The 19,103-nt window shown below is 27.3% G+C and overlaps 1 protein-coding gene and 1 long non-coding RNA gene across 2 annotated transcripts; both read left to right on the forward strand.

The window, feature by feature from the left end:
* Positions 1-15,712, forward strand: LOC145969880 (aminopeptidase N-like). The gene is made up of 13 exons (XM_083096178.1): positions 1-84; positions 216-699; positions 1,385-1,837; positions 4,633-4,813; positions 6,542-6,680; positions 7,545-7,626; positions 8,077-8,348; positions 9,668-9,948; positions 10,751-10,941; positions 11,145-11,483; positions 11,568-11,637; positions 12,616-12,726; positions 15,402-15,712. Exons 2-13 carry the CDS (start codon positions 239-241, stop codon positions 15,540-15,542), a joined length of 2,721 nt encoding a protein of 906 aa, XP_082952304.1. The 5' UTR covers positions 1-84; positions 216-238; the 3' UTR covers positions 15,543-15,712.
* A 766-nt stretch (positions 15,713-16,478) lies between these two features.
* Positions 16,479-17,643, forward strand: LOC145969932 (uncharacterized). Its single transcript, XR_014438267.1, has 3 exons — positions 16,479-16,652; positions 17,329-17,467; positions 17,559-17,643. It is a non-coding gene; the product is annotated as an uncharacterized LOC145969932 (long non-coding RNA).
* The last annotated feature ends 1,460 nt before the right edge of the window (positions 17,644-19,103 follow it).

Here is a 19,103-nt window from a genome sequence, read left to right on the forward strand (position 1 = left end):
GGATAAAACATTAATTTATTGCAGCTAATTATTATAACGAAACATACACTTGCATAGCATTTGTGGTATATCTCATTATACAGAGTAAGTCATTCAAAATTAAGTTTATTTTTATATATTTGTCTTAATTCCTTCTTTTCCACTAAATCATGGTAGAGACAGTGCTGTGTTTAATTTGTCTGTTTGTACTTTCTAACAAAAATATGTTTTTACAGATATCTAAGATAAAAATAGTATCATGTTTCTAAAACTATTGTTAAGTAGCAGTTTAACAATCATCGTCGCGGCGGCTTTTTTAACCGATGATCAGATAATTAAAATATCTCAAGAAGAGTTAAACAGGCACTCGAATTATATATTACCGCAACAATATGATATCATCTTTACATATATCGAAAAAAATATTCTTGTCAGCAACTGCAGTATACGTATAGAGATTATAAATTCAACATCAAGCATATTATTGTATTTACACGTAAAAAATATTAGTCTAACTATGTTTTATTATCCACATTATTCTATGAATGAAAATCCGATCATTTATCCATCGGAAAAATCTATGTATGACATTGAGAAAAACATTGTCAAATATATATTCGCTAATGATCTATTGCCGGGGTATTACATCATAAAATTAGTTTATAATATAACTGAAGATACAGGCCTAAAAAACTTTTATAAAAGAGATGAGCGACAGCGGTAAGTAACTGTTAAAATGTTAAATATATAGTTATTTCACGATGTTTATGAACAAGCCCTGGTGCAGCATTCATTTCTATTTAAAAAGTATTTTCTAAGAAAAACACATTTATACATAGACATGTACGTATCTGAAATGTTTCCATTCTTAATTATATGTTTCTTAACATCTTTTAGTAAAAATTTTGCAATTTAATATTATCATTATTATTAAAATGAATGTAAGCTGCAAATAAAAATTAATTTAATTAAAGTAGTCAGCTATTTCATGTATTTAAACGTGCATCTACACATACCCGTACTATTTAGAAACAATACTAATTTCGCTAATAACTAAGACATATATACATATGTGTTTCATTTAATAAACTAAAATAAGCAGTTTCTTTAACTTGTATAAAATTATGTACGGAATCGTTGCTAATATATCAATTAAAATCAATTTAAAAAAGTTATTATTCTAATACTGTTTTATATTGAAATTTATTTTAATTTTATTAAATTTTCATGCTAAATATTAATTATAAATATTTATTTTGTACCTGTATATTCTAAAATAAACATTTTATGAATCTCGCACAACTAAAATATATGCAACTTTTATACAATTTCATTGAAACCACTTTTGCATAAGGTTTTTGCGGTGTCTTTTATTATTGTTAATTCATATTTCTAAATGTAATAGGTTGGCAACGTATGTTGATATTGGGATCCAACACATGGTTCCGTCTTTGCCCGAATCTTTAAGAACCACTATGCCCAATGATAGGCCCATCTATGATATTATTGTAGAACATTATCAAAACTGTACAGTTTTATCAAATGTACCGATACAAAAAATAGAAACGAATGATAAACACATGACGAAGACACATTTTAATACGCTTGTAAAGCCTATTTATCTTTTATTTCTGACTAACCGAATTAATTTATCTCTTATGCCTGGTACAAATGAAAGTGTCAGAGTTAATATGTGGTGTAGAATGCACTGCGAATTTGCACACGAATTTGCTGAAAATATAACATCGTACTTGTTCGATAAATGGAAACGTTTGAATAAAACTTGGCAAATAAATCATGTTGCACTTCCGGATTTTCAAAACGAAAGCATCATAAATCTGGGCCTTATTCTTTACAGGTAACTATATAATTATAAAAAATTAATATATTTCGAAGATGAAAAAAAGGATAACACAATTCTTGGTAACTAAAATTATTTACATATCTTTTCTCTATTTTTAAAATATTACTTGAATATATTTTAAAAAGTAAGTAAAATTGTATGAAGAGACGAGAAACATATCTAATCGATTATTATTAGTCCAGTTTATTATATGTCCAGAAAGTTATTGCGATTTTTGTTTAAAATTTGGCGCTTTTTTTACGTTGTCTTTCTTTTGTATCTATGTTATATCAATTTAAAAGCGCACACTTCGCTCTACATTTTAATAAAAATAACTTTATTTTGATATTGGTTTGCGTTTTATTTAAACTATGAAATTAAGAATGAAAAAATAGCAAATTCCAGCGATTCTTTTATATGAATTCAAAATGAATCGTAAAGCAGCTAAAGGCTCGCAATATTAACGATGCATTTGGTCTAAGAACCGCTAATGAACGTACAATGCAATGGTGGTTTCCGCAAATTTCAGTGGAGATGGGAGCCTTGAAGTTGAAAAGTTCTGGACGACTGCGATTATTGACGACGACCACTTGAAGGTGTTCGTTGAAACAGTCACGCACATCGATTCGAGAACTAAAACTTGGCGTAAGCAAGTCAGCTGTTTCTGATTACCTGGAACTAATTGGAAAAACAAAAAAGCTCGACAAATGGATGCCGCATCAATTGAGCGAAAATCAAAAGAATCGTCACTTTGAAGTGTGTTCTGCATTGATTTTGCGCAAACAAAATAATCCGTTTCTCGATTGCATTGTAACGTGCGATGAAAAATGGATCTTGTACGATAATCGTCGACGTTTTGCACAATGGTTAGACCATGATGGAGCGCCAAAACACTCTCCTAAACCAAAATTGTATTAAAAGAAGATTATAGTGACTATTTGGTAGTCGTTAGCCGAGATAATCCACTACAGCTTTTTAAATTCGGACGGAATTATCACGGCAGAGAGGTACTGTCAAGAAATTGGCAAAATGCATCAGGAACTGTCACGTTTGCGTTCGGTGTTGGTCAACAGAAAAGTTCCAATTGTTCTACACGACAATGTTCGACTACACGCCGCACAACCGACGCTGCATTAATCAATTGAGCTATGAAGCTCCATGAAACTCTGTCTCACCCATCATATTCGCCGGTCTTCTCACCAACTGACTATCACTTCTTTAAACATTTCGACAATTTCTTGCAGGGGAAAACCTTTAACAATAAAGCTACTGTCAAAAACGCCTTCGAAGAGTTTGTCGCTTCTAGAAATCTGAATTTTATGCTACAGGAATAAATAAATATTGTTTCTCGTTGGCAAAAATATTTAAATTTCAATAGTTCTCTTTTCAATTAATAAAATTCACTTGCTAAAATATGCGTATTTGAACTTGAATGTTAAAAACCATAATAACTTTCTGGACAACCTATATCTTCAATGTACATCAACTTATATGAAGAATAATATTAAAATATATATATTTTATAATCTTAAAATTGAAAATTACAAATTAAAATATAATATTGTAAATTAAATAATTATATTAAGTTATAAGAATAGGTATAATTATTATATTAAGGTTTTCACTTTTATCAATCAAAATTTAAAGAAGTTATATATATATATATATATATATATATATATATATATATATATATATATACAGGGTGTTTCATTTTAATACGACCAGTCGAATATCTCGAAAACCAAGCCCGGAAGAGAAAAATATTTCAGACAAAAGTTGTTTGGTTTCGAGGGGGCCATAAGATGGTGACAATGATTTGACCTTGAACAGTCATTTGAAGGTCACATAAAGGTCACCTTAAATTTTTTAAATGGAATACCCTATATATTTTTGCACATTCTTGTAGCTGACATCGAGAGCTTTCCAAAACACTATAATTAAGTACCTTTCCGTTAAGTACTTTTTGAGTTATGAGGCTTGAAATAATTTCTTAATTCTACATAAACCGTAAAATATCTAGTAAAATATTCATTTTTCGATTATCTTACCTTAATACTTTTACGTACAAAATAATGAGAGGAATCAATTGGTGTAAAGAAAACACATAGTTGTTTTGAAGAAGAAATATGTAATTTGCAATTAACAATTCCATATTTTTTCTTAAAAACAACTATGTGTTTTTTTTACACCAATTGATTCCTCTCATTATTTTGTACATAAAAGTATTAAGGTAAGATAATCGAAAAGTGAATATTTTACAAGATATTTTACGGTTTATGTAAAATTAAGAAATTATTTCAACCCTCATAACTCAAAAAGTACTTAACGAAAAGGTACTTAATGATAGTGTTTTGGAAAGCTCTCGAGATAAGCTACAAGAGTGTGCAAAAATATATAGGGTGTTCCATTTAAAAAAATTGAAGTGACCTTCACGTGACCTTCAAATGACTCTTCAAGGTCAAACCAATGATACCATCTTATGGCCCCCTCGAAACCAAACAACTTTTGTCTGAAATATTTTTCTCTCCCGGGCTTGATTTTCGAGATATTCGACTGGTCGGATTAAAATGAAACACCCTGTATATATATATATATATATATATATATATATACATATAGTGCGGTACTCGCTTTCAATATATTGCATTACTTCGTAATGAGCATTTATAAATAAAACATTAATAATAATATATAATTAATATATTAATTTAATAGAATCATTTAATTATTTTGGAAATACAATATTTTTTATGTGTTATTATACAACAGAAATAAACATTATATAAAACATTTTTTTTTATTTTCAGAGAAGCAGATATTATCTACAATGACAATGTAGATTGTTTTGCGACTAAAATCAAAATTGCCCGTTTCATGGCCCATAAAATAATACAGGAATGTTCTTATTATGAAAATCCACTTTGGCCGTTATCCTCTTTATTTAATGAGGCTATTGTCGCATTTCTTGGATTATATGTCACTAATCAGGTTATTTTAAGCATTCTTTAGCGCAAAACTTGCTCACTAGCAAACAATATGATGGATATATATGTATATATATATATATATATATATATATATATATATATATATATATGTATGTATATATATATATGGTAAATATTTACTTTTACACAGCCATCCCCAAATAACTCGACCTTGGCATATATTGTCAACGTCACTGCCCTGAATAACATCCAAAAAATTTTAGGCGTCGCTCGTTGTTTATTAAAAAGTTAAAAGTTAAAAGTTAAACAAAAGAAGTTTTATAAGGTTCACAGAATTTTTGGACGCTATGTACAATAATAAATCTTTCATATTGAAAGTTATAAAGGAATAAACATATTGAAAATCTTTTTAATAAACAACGAGCCTAAAACCTTTCGGATGTTACTCACAAGTAAACCTACAGAAGTGTCACTCACCGATTTGAATAAAACTTTGCACATTTGTAGAACTATAAAAAAATATTTGATACGTATTTTTTTTAATCGGCCAAGGTTCGCTCAGAAGGGTTGAAACTATCCTTTAAATGTAAAGAGTGAATTTTATGCACCAGGTGGAATAAGTTAAATGTTTCAAGAAATTAAATACTTATACCGGGTTTTTGTGATCAGCGATGTCGAAAACCTTGAGAAACATCAAAATTCAAATTTAACATTTTTTTAGAATATTTCCTTACCCTACAGGGCCGAACAGAACACTTTTTTTATGTACCTGGAGGCCATATTGGATCGGCCATTTTGATTTCCACATTTTTAACATCAGATTCAGTTTCAGCGACCCAAAAACCCGCTATAAGTATTTAATTTCTTGAAACATTCAACTTATTCCACCTGATGCATAAAATCCACCTTTTACAGGGTGGTTTCAACCCTTCAGAGCGAACCTTGGCCGATAATAAAAATACATATCAAATATTTTTCATAGTTCTACAAATGTGTAAAGTTTCATTCAAATCGGTGTGAGTGACACTTCCGTAGGTTTACTTGTCGAGGGGTTGTTTCTGCCCTTAAAATCGCTTCTCCGCAGATAAAAAAAAATACGTGTCTATTATTTTGCATAGTTTTACAAGTGTACAAAGTTTCATTAAAATCCGCGAGTGACAGTTGGGTACCTTTACTTGTCAGTGCAGTGACCTTGACAATATATGTCAAGGTCAAGTCATTTGGAGCTGTGTAAAGTTAAATATTTACCATTATAGAGTGTAATTTTTTTTATAAATCAGAATATTAAGCGAAGATTCTATTTACAAAGAAAAGTGAGTTTTTAAAAAATGCTAATTTTCAAGTAAATCTCCAACATACATAGATAATACAATTTAAAATATTTTTATATTTTTATGTTTCTTTTATTTTGTGTGTGTCAAAGTCACTATGTTACTTGTCCGACTTTAAATTATTATATAAAAAAAAAGAAAAATTATAATTTAAATTCCACATAATATATGTATACATATAGAAATTGTGTAATAAGATAATTTTGCTGTATAATATATTTTAATAATTCTAAAAATATTAATTTTAAAGTTATATGTCGAGTAATCATTTTTGTTATTAATATATTATATTTTTAAATTATTTATTCTATATTTTAAGAGTATAAGAGTATAACAGATTTTTTTTACATACACGTAGAAAGTAACAGCCCTAATGCATATTGCTATTGTGTGTTAAATCTAATATTAAGTAAATACATTTAAACTATTTTCTATAGGCTCTCCCAAGTACCCGGATGATGGACTTGTTTGTGGTACAAATTCAACAAGAATCCCTTCATTTCGATACTGAGTATAATACATCACTTTATAGTACATCATTCAACATTTCTTTTGAACATTACCGTTATATTAAAGGTATGATAATATAAATAAAAATTGATTATGAGTAAATTTTTGAAAATAACTGCTTAAAAAACAAATAGAATAACTGATAAGAATTTTAATTTTATATATAATCTCTTCATTATACACATGCACACATATATACATACATAATGAAGCTGTAGTATATAAAATTATATATAAAATATATTATATATACAGAATGTTTCTTTTTAAGTGATACAGTCGATTATCTCGCGAACCGATGATTTTATTGAAAAATTTTTCGAACGAAAGTTGCATAACTTGAAGGGGTACACATGATGAAAATATGGACTTGACCTTGTCAAAGTCAGGTCAAGGTCATTAATACTTTTTACATGAAAATCTCTATTTTTTTATTACATATTCTTGTAGATTACCTCGAGAGCTTTTCAAAACGCTATAATAAAGTATTTTTTCATTGAGTACTTTTCAAGTTATATCTTAATATTACATAAGCTATAAAATATTTAGTAAAATATTCATTCTTCGATTATTTTACCTTAATACTTTTATGTACTAAATAATGAGACGAATCAATTGGTGTAAAGAAAAAACGTAGTGGTTTTTAAGAAAAAATATGTATTTGTCAATTGCAAATTAATATGTTTAATATCAGTTTGCTTAGGAAAAGTAAAATTGTCAAACTTTGACTTGTTATATCCTTTAAACCAATGTCGTTTCTCATTTACTTTTTTGCGCGGAATTACTCAGGACAACTTCTTCTATAACATATTCAAATGATGATAATATCGGTGATTTGTAACGTTTTATGCACTTTTACCATAATTATGAATTATTATTTACTATAACTATTATCTTATTCATATTCTGATGTAAATTATATAATTATAGTATCCAGTGTATTGCGTACATTACAATTCATGATTACTGAAGAGATATTTTGGCAGAATATCCGTATATATGTAAAGGACAAGTAAGTAATACACTATACTACTATAATTACTATTTTTATTTAAATTAAATTAATTTTATTTTTATTTAAACTTACATCGTTTCTTTCATACTTTATTATCTTTATTATTATTACCATTTACAATTCTTTTTACCTTCAATGTCATTAAATATTCAAGATATATTTTCAATTTACATATACATTTATCTTTTAAAAGTAATCAAGTTTGGCCATTCCTTTTAAATTATAATTTAAACTGTAGCATCAAATTTATATAAAAACTATAAATCATATGATTAATTATGTAATTAATTATATATTTAATTAAATTAAACATAAAATATAATTAACAATTTTATATTGTGATAATTTTATATATATATATATATATATATATATATATATATATATATATATTTGCTTATAATGCCTTTCGTTAACACAACAATAAATTTTGCATAAATTTTATAGCTTTAGCAAGCCAACTTTTAACTATCTTTTTGAAAGTATGAAGAACCTTTCGTCCATTCAAATGTCTACAGTCAATTTACTTCATATAAGGCAGCTACTTAATTCATTAACAGAACGAAAATATTGTCCTGTAATGAAAATAGTACGAGATTATAAATATTTTATCAGACCGACAAAAATAACGATATACGATACAAATTTAAATAAGAGGTTGGATGATTACATATTTAAGAAGTGGCGTACCTTTGTGACATTTAATATAAAACAAACTGGTAAGTTTGCAATAAATTTATTACATTTTATAGTGTTTATCATACATACACATTGGAGAGAAAGATTTACATTATTAAAAATATTATTCATTATATTATGTATTATATACAGTACATTTATTATACATTGTATATACATTATATATACATACATACATTATATATACATACATACGTACAATTATTAGAAATATTCAATTTTCATGCAAAATGATTTTATACCTAATATAATATACAATTTGCATTTTCATTTATGTTCACTTTGTGGTACATTTTTGATCTCTGTTAATGTACAAAAGTATAAGTACAAAAGTATAAACAGATACTTGTACTGATAAACCCTTTGAAAGAATTTTATATATATATATATATATATATATATATATATATATATATATATATACAGGGTGTCCCAGTTTAAAAGTTCCACCCTTATAACTTTTCAGGATCAACGTTTGAAGGAAAACGACTCGGATAAAAGTTGTAGGGAATAAAGGGGGCTATCTAATAGTGATCTTGGATTCGACATTAAAGGTCATTTTCAATGTCATTTGAAGGTCAACTTTTGTTTTTTAAATGGCACCCCCTATTTTTTATTACATATTCTTGTAGCTGACCTCGAGAGCTTTCCAAAACACTATAATAAAGTATTTCTTCATTGAGTACTTTTTGAGTTATGAAGCTTGAAATAATTTCTTAATTTTATATAAACCATAAAATATCTAATAAAATATTCATTTTTCGATTATCTTACCTTAATACTTTTATGTACAAAATAATAAGAGTAATCCATTGGTGTAAAGAAAACATACAGTTGTTTTTAAGAAAAAAATATGGAATTGTTAATTGCAAATTACATATTTTTTCTTAAAAACAACTATGTTTTTTCTTTATACCAATTGATTGCTCTCATTATTTTGTACATAAAAGAATTAAGATAAAATAATCGAAAAATGAATATTTTACTAGATATTTTATGGTTTATATAAAATTAAGAAATTATTTCAAGCCTCATAACTCGAAAAGTACTGAATGAAGAAATACTTTATTATAGTGTTTTGGAAAGCTCTCGAGATAAGCTACAAGAATAAGTAATAAAAAATAGGGGTTCCCATTTAAAAAACGGAAGTTGACCTTCAAATGTCCTTGAAAATGACCTTTAATGTCGAATCCAAGGTCACTATTAGATAGCCCCCTTTGTTCCCTACAACTTTTATTGGAGTCGTTTTCTTTCAAACGTTGATCCTGAAAAGTTATGAGGGTGGAACTTTTAAAATGGGACACCCTGTATATATATACAGAATTTATTTATTTTACAGTATATGAACGAATCAATTACGATATCGAGAATTGGCGAAGAATTGCAAGTTGTCTAAATTCTGAAAATTATACAAAAATACATGTTCTTAATCGCGCCCTAATTATCGATGACGCTTTCCACTTAATGATAACAAACCAACTTAATTCCACTGTATTCTGGAATATTACGAAATATCTATCACGAGAAACAGACTACGTGGCATGGTATCCTATGTTCAAAGCTTTAGAATATCTGTCCAATATCTTTCTATTTCAGGAACCAATATATTTTAATATCAAGGTAATAACACATATTATAAACAATGTCAATAGTTATGTCTTAAACATACTAAAAACATGTTACTTATTGCACATATTAATAGTGTGTGCATTTATAACAATAATTAAGTGCTTTTCAAAAAGATACATATAATAAAATATATGTAGCTAGAAAAAATTTGATTATGTATTTTAAATATACATATTTTGGATGAAAGATAAGTATATTTGTAAATTAATATTGGAGTATTGTATGTACTAATATTATAAGAAATTGGAGATAAAAAGGGAGAAAAATTTGAAAATTGTTATCATTTTTAATCACAGCGTGATATTTATAATGACGATTTAAATATCATTAATTTTGAGATAGAAAGTTAATAGGAAACATATATATTAATTATCTATGTGTTTAATACTCAAACAGTTAATAAGTTATTAAATTATATTATAGATATAATGTCTACATTTATGTTTACATGTCTACAATATATGCATGTATGCACTTCCGTATGTTTATTTTATGATATAAACATGTGTTAAGCATGTGTGAACGTGCACGCAAGAAAAATTCAAATTTGAGTATATATACGTATATATAAGTATAGCTATATAATAGATATCTTTATAAAAAGAATTCAGAGCTGTTTACAAAGACAGAATGTTCTTAATATATAAACCTTCTTAATATGTAAAATACAATTGCGCAAGATATCTATCTATATAATAAAATATAATGCAAGAATCTAAAAATATAAAATTTATATCAAATAACAGTATAAATACATATAAATAAATATATATATATATATTTATATATTTAGGAGAAAATGCGAAACTTACTATACAATTTGCTTGATAAACTTGAATACGATGAAGTTTCTAATGAACACGATCTTACAAAGAGTTTAAGAATGGAGGCTGCGAAATGGGCATGTAATCTTGATGGTCGCATATGCATAAGAGCAGCCCAGCATAATTTAATTCGACATCTCGCAGATCCCGAAAAGAACACGTAATTTTTCTTATATATTCTCGGTTATTTTAATTTAATTGTTTTGTAGATACATGTGCAATGTTTATTACATTATTTGCTCAAAATTTAAATTTATTAGATTATGTTATAAAATTATAATTTCTTAAATTATTTGATCAAAATGTAAGATTAATATGTGCAAAAATTTTAAATTAGAATTTGTTTTTTGTTAAATCTCGTAGGCTTTTGCCATGGTGGAAAGAATGGACATACTGTCAAGGTTTAAAAGCATCGTACTATTCTCTTAGCAATGAAGATTCTCCTTGGTGGGGAGTATATCGTCTGGGAAAAGAAAAATTTAAAACTAAATTTTTAAAATATCTGTCTTGCCCTGAGGATTCACAATTTATCAAAGACTATTTAAATCTAATAGAATTTAATAGTGCAACATCGATTAAGTTTTTAAAAGATTCTTCCGATCACGATTATATTAACTATTTTCTTTTTACTATCGCGAGGCACGCGAGGAATCCTGTAGTACTCGACTTCATATTAGAAAAACTTGAGAATATAAAACCTAAGTAATACAATTTTCACTATAAATATATATCTATCATTCAACAATTTATGTGTGTATCAATACATTTATTGTTTTACTGTTACAGACAAGTCAGCGTGCATGCAACATTTGCTGTAATTATTAATCATGTGTATTCTACGAATCAACTCAAAGAGGTAAAAATTGCATGTGCTTATATACAGGGTGTCCCATTTAAGTTGATAATGCGAAATATCTCAAAAACGAAGCGTTGAAGAAAGAAATGTTTTAAACAAAAGTTAATTGACTTCAAGGGGGCCATAAGATGGTGTCATTGGTTTGACCTTGAAAAGTCGTTTGAAGGTCACGTGAAGGTCACATTCAATTTTTTAAACAGAACCCCCTTTTTTTTATTACTTACTCTTGTAGCTTATCTCGAGAGCTTTCCAAAACACTGCAATAAAGTATTTCTTTATTGAGTACTTTTTGAGTTATAAGGCTTGAAATCATTTCTTAATTTTACATAAACCGTAAAATATCTTGTAAAATATTCATTTTTCGATTATTTTACCTTAATACTTTTATGTACAAAATAATGAGAGGAATCAATTGATGTAAAGAAAACACATAGTTGTTTCAAAGAAAAAATATGTCATTTGTAATTAACAATTACATATTTTTTCTTAAAAATAACTGTGTTTTCATTACACCTATTGATTCCTCTCATTATTTTGTATATAAAAGTATTAAAGTAACATAATCGAAAAATGAATATTTTACTAGATATTTTATGGTTTATGTAAAATTAAGAAATTATTTCAAGCCTCATAACTCGAAAAGTACTCAATGAAGAAATACTTTATTAAAGTGTTTTGGAAAGCTCTCGAGATAAGCTATAAGAATACATAATAAAAAATAGGGGGTTCCATTTAAAAAATTAAAGGTAACCTTCATGTGACATTTTTGCTTATTACTTAATAATTATTGCGAATTTTGTAAAATGATAGAGGACTTTTCTTCTTAGTTTGATCCAATCTATCATCACTTTTCGTTTGGTCCCTCACAAATCGGACACCCTGTATATATATATATATATATATATATATAATGAATAATGCGACATCAATTTATCATTAAATATTGTTGTTCAATATCATCAAAATAATCTGTTTTAGATAAACGACTTCCTAACAGATTTATTTATTACTTTATTACGAGATGAAATAGGTTTCTATAAGCAGATAACATGGTTATCACATATGGAAGGAAAAGATGTGGAAGTAAAGGTACATTTTATGAATACCATTATACTAATATATATTTCGTTTTTAATCGTTAATATTTTTTGTTTTCATACAGAATATAATTTAGTCACAGTATCTCAAAGCGACAAGCAAAAATTAATGTTATGTAATTTCTTCTATAAAATAACTATATTTTTATTTCTAATTTCCAAAAATGTACTGTTTTTAAAATACTTCTAAACACAAAAAAAATAGAGAATATTTTTTGTACCCTAAAAATTGGGCTATTTTCAAACCACCGAAATTCGTCGAAAAATCATCGTAGATAAAAAATTAGAAAAGCAAGCTTGAAAGATTTGAAGCTTGAAGTTTCAACTTTAATGCGCAGTTGGTGGTTTTTAAAATTTTTTTTATGTACCTTATTTTGCGTTTTAAAAAAGAACACACTGTTTAATTCCTTAAAATTATGTATTTTTAACACGCAACTTAACTCTTGATTTAAAAGGGGCCGTGGAACTGGGACAATTGTGTCAGAAATAAAGTAAAATACTCTTTGCTAATAAACTCTGTTACGATACTTTATTGGAAAACGAAACGACCCGACACTCGCGTGATTACAGTGTAATGACGAGTGCACGAGGATAAAGAGATGCGCATACCGGGGAAGATCGACAAAAGAAAAAAGTCTTTAACTGAGAATCTATTAGATGTCGCCACGGGATTCGCCACATAAGACGATATAACATAAAAAAAAAGTTTCTCGAGAAATTCACCTCAAGTTCTATAAATTACATTTTCCCTGCGAAAAGCTTTTTTAAAAACTTTCCTCCGACTTTTCTTGACCGAGTAATATAAATAATAAGTACGATTTTGAAAATAAACCAGCATTTTTCAGATATGATGTTGATACTCGGCGAAAAATGGTCATAGACAAAAAATAAAGAAAGCATTATGAAGCTTGAAATTTCATCTTTAACGCGCTATCGTTAGCTTTTTTAATTTTTTTTCTTCCTTGTTCTATGCTTTAAAAGAAGACATTGTTTTGTTTATTAAAATTATGTATTTTTGACACTCTGCAGTTCTATAAAAAAATTTTTCTCAAAAAATTTTTTCATTATATCTAAAAAATACTGGTTTATTTTTAACATTGTATTACTCGGTCAAAAAAATCGTAGGAAAATTTAAAGAAAAGCGTTTCGGGCAAAATGTTGTAGTTTATGAAATTTTAGTTGAATTTTTCGAGAAAAATTTTTTTATCAAGTTTCGATGTGTTAAAAATTTAATTATGTAAAATTTAATGTGTTAAATATAATTTTAAGGAACTAAACAATGTGTTCTTTTTTAAAGCGCAGGATAAGAAAGGATAAGAAAAAATTTTTTAAAATCACCAACTGTACGTTAAAGTTGAAGCTTCAAGCTTCAAAATACATTTTCTATTTTTTGTCTACGATAATTTTTCGACGAATTTCAGCGGTTTAAAAATAGCTCAATTTTTAGGGTACAAATAGTGTTCCCTATTTTTTTTAGTAGTGTATTATAATTTTTAGTGAATAAGAGAGTGAGAAAGAACATGGGAGCAAGCGGAAGCAAAAGAGAAAGAGAATTTCTTTGCTTGGAAATTTTAGTTATCTTAATAAAAATGGATTTGTATAAATTTTAAAAAGAGAATTTATAGCTTTGAGATGTTAAATAGCTCTTAGTTAAATAAATTTAAATATTTTTTCAATATGATTGAGAGAATTATTAGGTAATGTGATTAGCATACTCTAATATTACATGAGTCATTTGTTAAACTAAAACTGTGATAATGATAGGTTAACAGAACAATTAATACAAAAAATGGCCTGCTAGATATAACAATTATAATATGATATTTTCTCTGTGATAGCCATAGCTCTTATATATTTCTAATTTTATATTTAAAATTGCTAATTCTAAATTCTGTGAATTTTTATTTGTCAAAAGTTACTTACAAAATATTACTTATAAACATTCTTTGCAGTCATAAGAATTGTTAAGTAAAATATGGTGCAACTCTATGCACATAATGTAATAGAACATAGTATAATAGGAGTAGGATTTCATTTTCGTTTCAGCAACTTCGTCTCGATATTTTTTCATCTACGCTTTTTTATAGGGATTAGGGATTATTTATTTTAATAAAAATCTTAAGTTCAGATTTACCTCGTTATTTAGTATCGCATCGAGGAAAGAAATGTATTCCATATACAACGATTTATTTTGAAAGAAAAATTAATTTTCTTTGGAACTGAGGCACTATCATCCGCATTTCGCTTTCTCTTACTAGTTTGAAAAATTTAAATTTATATTTCACATTTAGAGCTTTACTAATTTTTTAAAATTCATATCACTTTATTCAATACCTGACAAATTTTTTACAAAGATGCGAAACCTGCATAGAAATCGACATATATTGATTTAAAATGTTTACAAACTTATAAACCCGTTTTTTCTTCGGGGTAACTAAAATTTTGATTCTGAGAAGAGAATGTAATTTTCAGAATTTATAATTATTATTATTTATTCCAATTATATTTAAGATTATTATTATAAATAAAATATTCAAGATATATATATATATATATATATATATATATATATATATATATATATACGAGATAATATTTAATATAATATTTATTGATAATTGATAGTTGCTATTCACTAATAATTAATATCGATATAATCTGTTTTAGACAAGCTATTTGAGTAGAATTAACGAATCTGTCAAAAGAATGAAGCAATTGATTTTAAATATTCAAAGCAAGATACAAATACGCTTTTTCGAAATCAAAAGTCAACAGGATTACTTTCAGAATTTTATGAAATATCATTAATACCCGTATAATGAAAGTAACAATTATGACGCGAATACATCTATATATCTTTCTTATAAATAGCTTTTTATAATGTTTATAGTTATCGATTTATTATTTATGCTTATGTGCATTAATAATATATAATTAAATGCACTTACAAGGATTTATTTTATCCTACAATTCATATTTGCACTAATGTTTTTATATCCTTATTAACATGAAGTAATGCAAAGTGTAAATTATATTTATAATTATAATATATAAATAATTATAATTAAATTATGTTATATTATAATTAAATTAAATATTTTTTCTTAAAAACAACTATGTTTTTTCTTTACACCAATTGATTCCTTTCATTATTTTGTACATAAAAGTATTAAGATAAGGTAATCGAAAAATGAATATTTTCCTAGATATTTTATGGTTTATGTAAAATTAAGAAATGATTTCAAGTTTCATAACTCGGAAAATATTTAATGAAAACTAACTTAATTATACTCTCTAAATTTTTCCGAGTGAAAACTTGACTCTTTGTTCGAGTGAATGCACTATCAACTCTTAACAGAGTGACTTTACACTTCTTTTCACTCGAGACAAGTGAAATCTGTGACTTGAACTCTACGAGTGAAAATATCCTTAATTATTCTCTCGAAGTGTTGGAGTGAATTTTGGCACTCTGGCTCCGAGTAGCTCGAATCGAGTAAAAATCTACTTGAACGGAGTGACTCAGTCGAATAGCCGCGCAAGAGACGTGACGTGTTATACTACGTGAGTCATCATCACGTTCTGAAAAAAAAACAGGACGATATTTATGGAAGTACATAGGCAGAATATTGTTCGTAAAATTTATAACAATTTTTTTCTTTCATATGAAGTTTACTTTATAACAATCGTGGGCGAGTAGTTACATTACATTCAGTACGTGCGCAGACGCGAGTTTGACTACGTAGGTTATGACGCCATATACTGTACTTGCCATGTTGATAGCTGCTTTGTTGGAGGGAGAAGCCGAGCGCTCATATTTGTTTGTCTGCTTGAAGATTTCAAAGAATTGTGGATATTATATAGTGAATGCTGGGTTTTGTGAATATCGTGCTGTTGTGAAAAAAAAACATGTTTCCTGAAGTAAGTATAACCTCACCACATGGCATTTCTATCTGTTATTTTAGAGCGTTATTAATTTGCTAAAAAAATGTTCAGAGAAACGTTTATACTTAACCTCATCTTTGATAGAACGAAATTAAGATTTATTGCTTAAAAGATGCTTATTTAGAAGAAAAATCGTAAAAGGTTATATTTCATGTAGTTTGTGTTTGAAGAATTATCAAGATCTGTTATCTCTTTGTTGCATCATATAGGCTTTAGAGTAAATTTTGACTTTTTTTAAAGAAAAGATAAAATATGAAGACATTCTGTTTTTATTCTTCGTTCGAATCACTTAGTTCGTTTCAGATATGGGCATTATTTGATAAAAGTTAGTTAGCATTTGATAAAAGTTAGTTGTCATAATGGGAACAAATCTAAATAATATATTTATTAAAATATAAATTATTTAGGAAAAAAGTCAACTAATTATCTTTAAATAAACTTTTATTTGAATAACCAAAAAAATAATTTTTAATTAATTTTAGGAAAAAATATTTTTTAAGCAATTTTTAATAGCAACTTATATATTCTTTTATATATAATAAAAACGTTAGTAACATTAAATACATAATGAGCTACAGTTTACAATAAATATATAAACAGCATGTATAATGACAGTTCTAGATGAAATTAACAATTTATTTTCCTCTTCTAGCCCCTCTTCTGAACTTCTATAACTTTTTTGAATCCATTGTCTACAATGGACTCAATACCCCCAAGAGCTGCTGCGATAGTTTAAATTCTATTTTTAGTGTAGTAGAAATTCAGCCAGAATCAGCAGAAACCATGTTTGAGTAAGTTTCCATAATTGCTTCAATTATTCATGTATCTAATTTTCCATTTTAAGAAAATACTAAATCACCTCTTCTTACTTTGTCTTTTCAGCTCTGATTCAGAATTGGAGTCTACAGATTAGACTTGATATGATTCCAATGTTGAAGCTTTGTATTCATTTACTTTTTAATATGCCTAATGCAAAGTATTTACAAGCATGTGTGCGTTAAATAGTTTTCACTTTTTGTTGTGCATGCATTAATTTTAAGATTTACTTTTTTGTGTCTTTTTTTATTTTTTAATTTGACCGTATATCACCCATTCTTTTTGTTGATGTAGTTATGGTTCCTATAGTTTACCTAATAATAATTCAGTATTTGGCAGTCAGAATTAAGTTTATTTTTTCTACTTTTGATACTATTATCTAATAAGGCTGAATTTGTGAATTGAAAATTAATAAAGCTGAAAGTCAAGTGGAGGCTGTAATCTATAGCTAGCCCTGCCCTTTCTCTCAGTAAGTAAAAATTTTTGTTTAAAGCCATGTCATTTATTTTATGTATAAATTTGATTACATTAAAATTTCTTTATAATGCTTTTTTACTCTCTTTATAATGCTCTTCTACTATTTTTTTTTATTCAATGATTATAGTTTTATGATTTGTGCAGCATTTCTCATTATTTCCTTTTTACAGTTTAAATTATACCTGCTAATTTTTTAGTAACTTTCACAAGCTTATTTGCTTCGCTCTAGTGAATTACCGTAAGAAATCACTCGATGCTATACACTCGAACGAGAGTAAAACTTCACTCTAAGAACGAGCGAACAGCAAAATCAGACACCTGAAGAAGGGACTCTGATCGGAGTGCAAGTTCACTCAAATACACGAGTCATATTTCGCTCGAACGCACGAGCGATCTAATCACTCAAGATACTGAGTCAATATTCACTCGATAAGATATGTTCGATTTTCACTCTTTGCTCAAGTGAATTTTCACTAGAGTGATATTTCATTCGGAAAAATTTAGAAAGTAGTGTTTTGGAAAGCTCTTGAGATGAGCTACAATAATATGCAAAAGCATATAGGGTATCTCATTTAAAAAGTTGGAGGTGATCTTCACGTGACCTTCAGGTGACTCTTCAAGGTCAAACTAATAGCACCATCTTATGTCCCCCTTGAAACCATACAACTTTTGTCTGAAACATTTTTCTCTAAATTGCTTCGTTTCCGAGATATAAATTTGTAACACTTTACGTGGGCCACCCTGTATATACAGGGTAGACCATTTTAATCAATACACGCGAATATCTCAGAACATTGCATTAAATCGAAAAATGTTTCAGATATAAGTTGTATGGCTTGAAGGGGGACATAAGATGGCACCATTGGTTTGACCTTGGGTGGCGTTGTCAAAGTCAGAGCAAGGTCACTTTGAATTTTTTAAATGAAACTCCCTATTTTTTATTACATATTCTTGTAGCTCATCTCGAGAGCTTTCCAAAACACTATAATTAAGTTAGTTTTCATTAAAGACTTTCCGAGTTATAAGGCTTGAAATTATTTCTTAATTTTACATAAACCGTAAAATATCTTGTAAAATAGTCTTTTTTCGATTATCTTACCTGGATACTTTTATATGTAAAATAACGAGAGGAAT

The sequence above is a fragment of the Camponotus vicinus genome, unplaced genomic scaffold (assembly GCF_025532165.1).
Source record: "Camponotus vicinus isolate PSW18456_S1 unplaced genomic scaffold, iyCamVici1.0 SCAF_4, whole genome shotgun sequence".
NCBI lineage: Eukaryota > Metazoa > Arthropoda > Insecta > Hymenoptera > Formicidae > Camponotus > Camponotus vicinus.

Excerpts from the sequence above, each read along its gene's own strand:
- LOC145969880 (XM_083096178.1), top strand. The coding sequence starts at position 239 with ATGTTTCTAAAACTATTGTTAAGTAGCAGTTTAACAATCATCGTCGCG. Across the intron at positions 6,681-7,544 it reads ACATTACCGTTATATTAAAG|TATCCAGTGTATTGCGTACA; the intron begins GTATGATAATAT and ends ATATAATTATAG. Across the intron at positions 7,627-8,076 it reads CGTATATATGTAAAGGACAA|CTTTAGCAAGCCAACTTTTA; the intron begins GTAAGTAATACA and ends TAAATTTTATAG.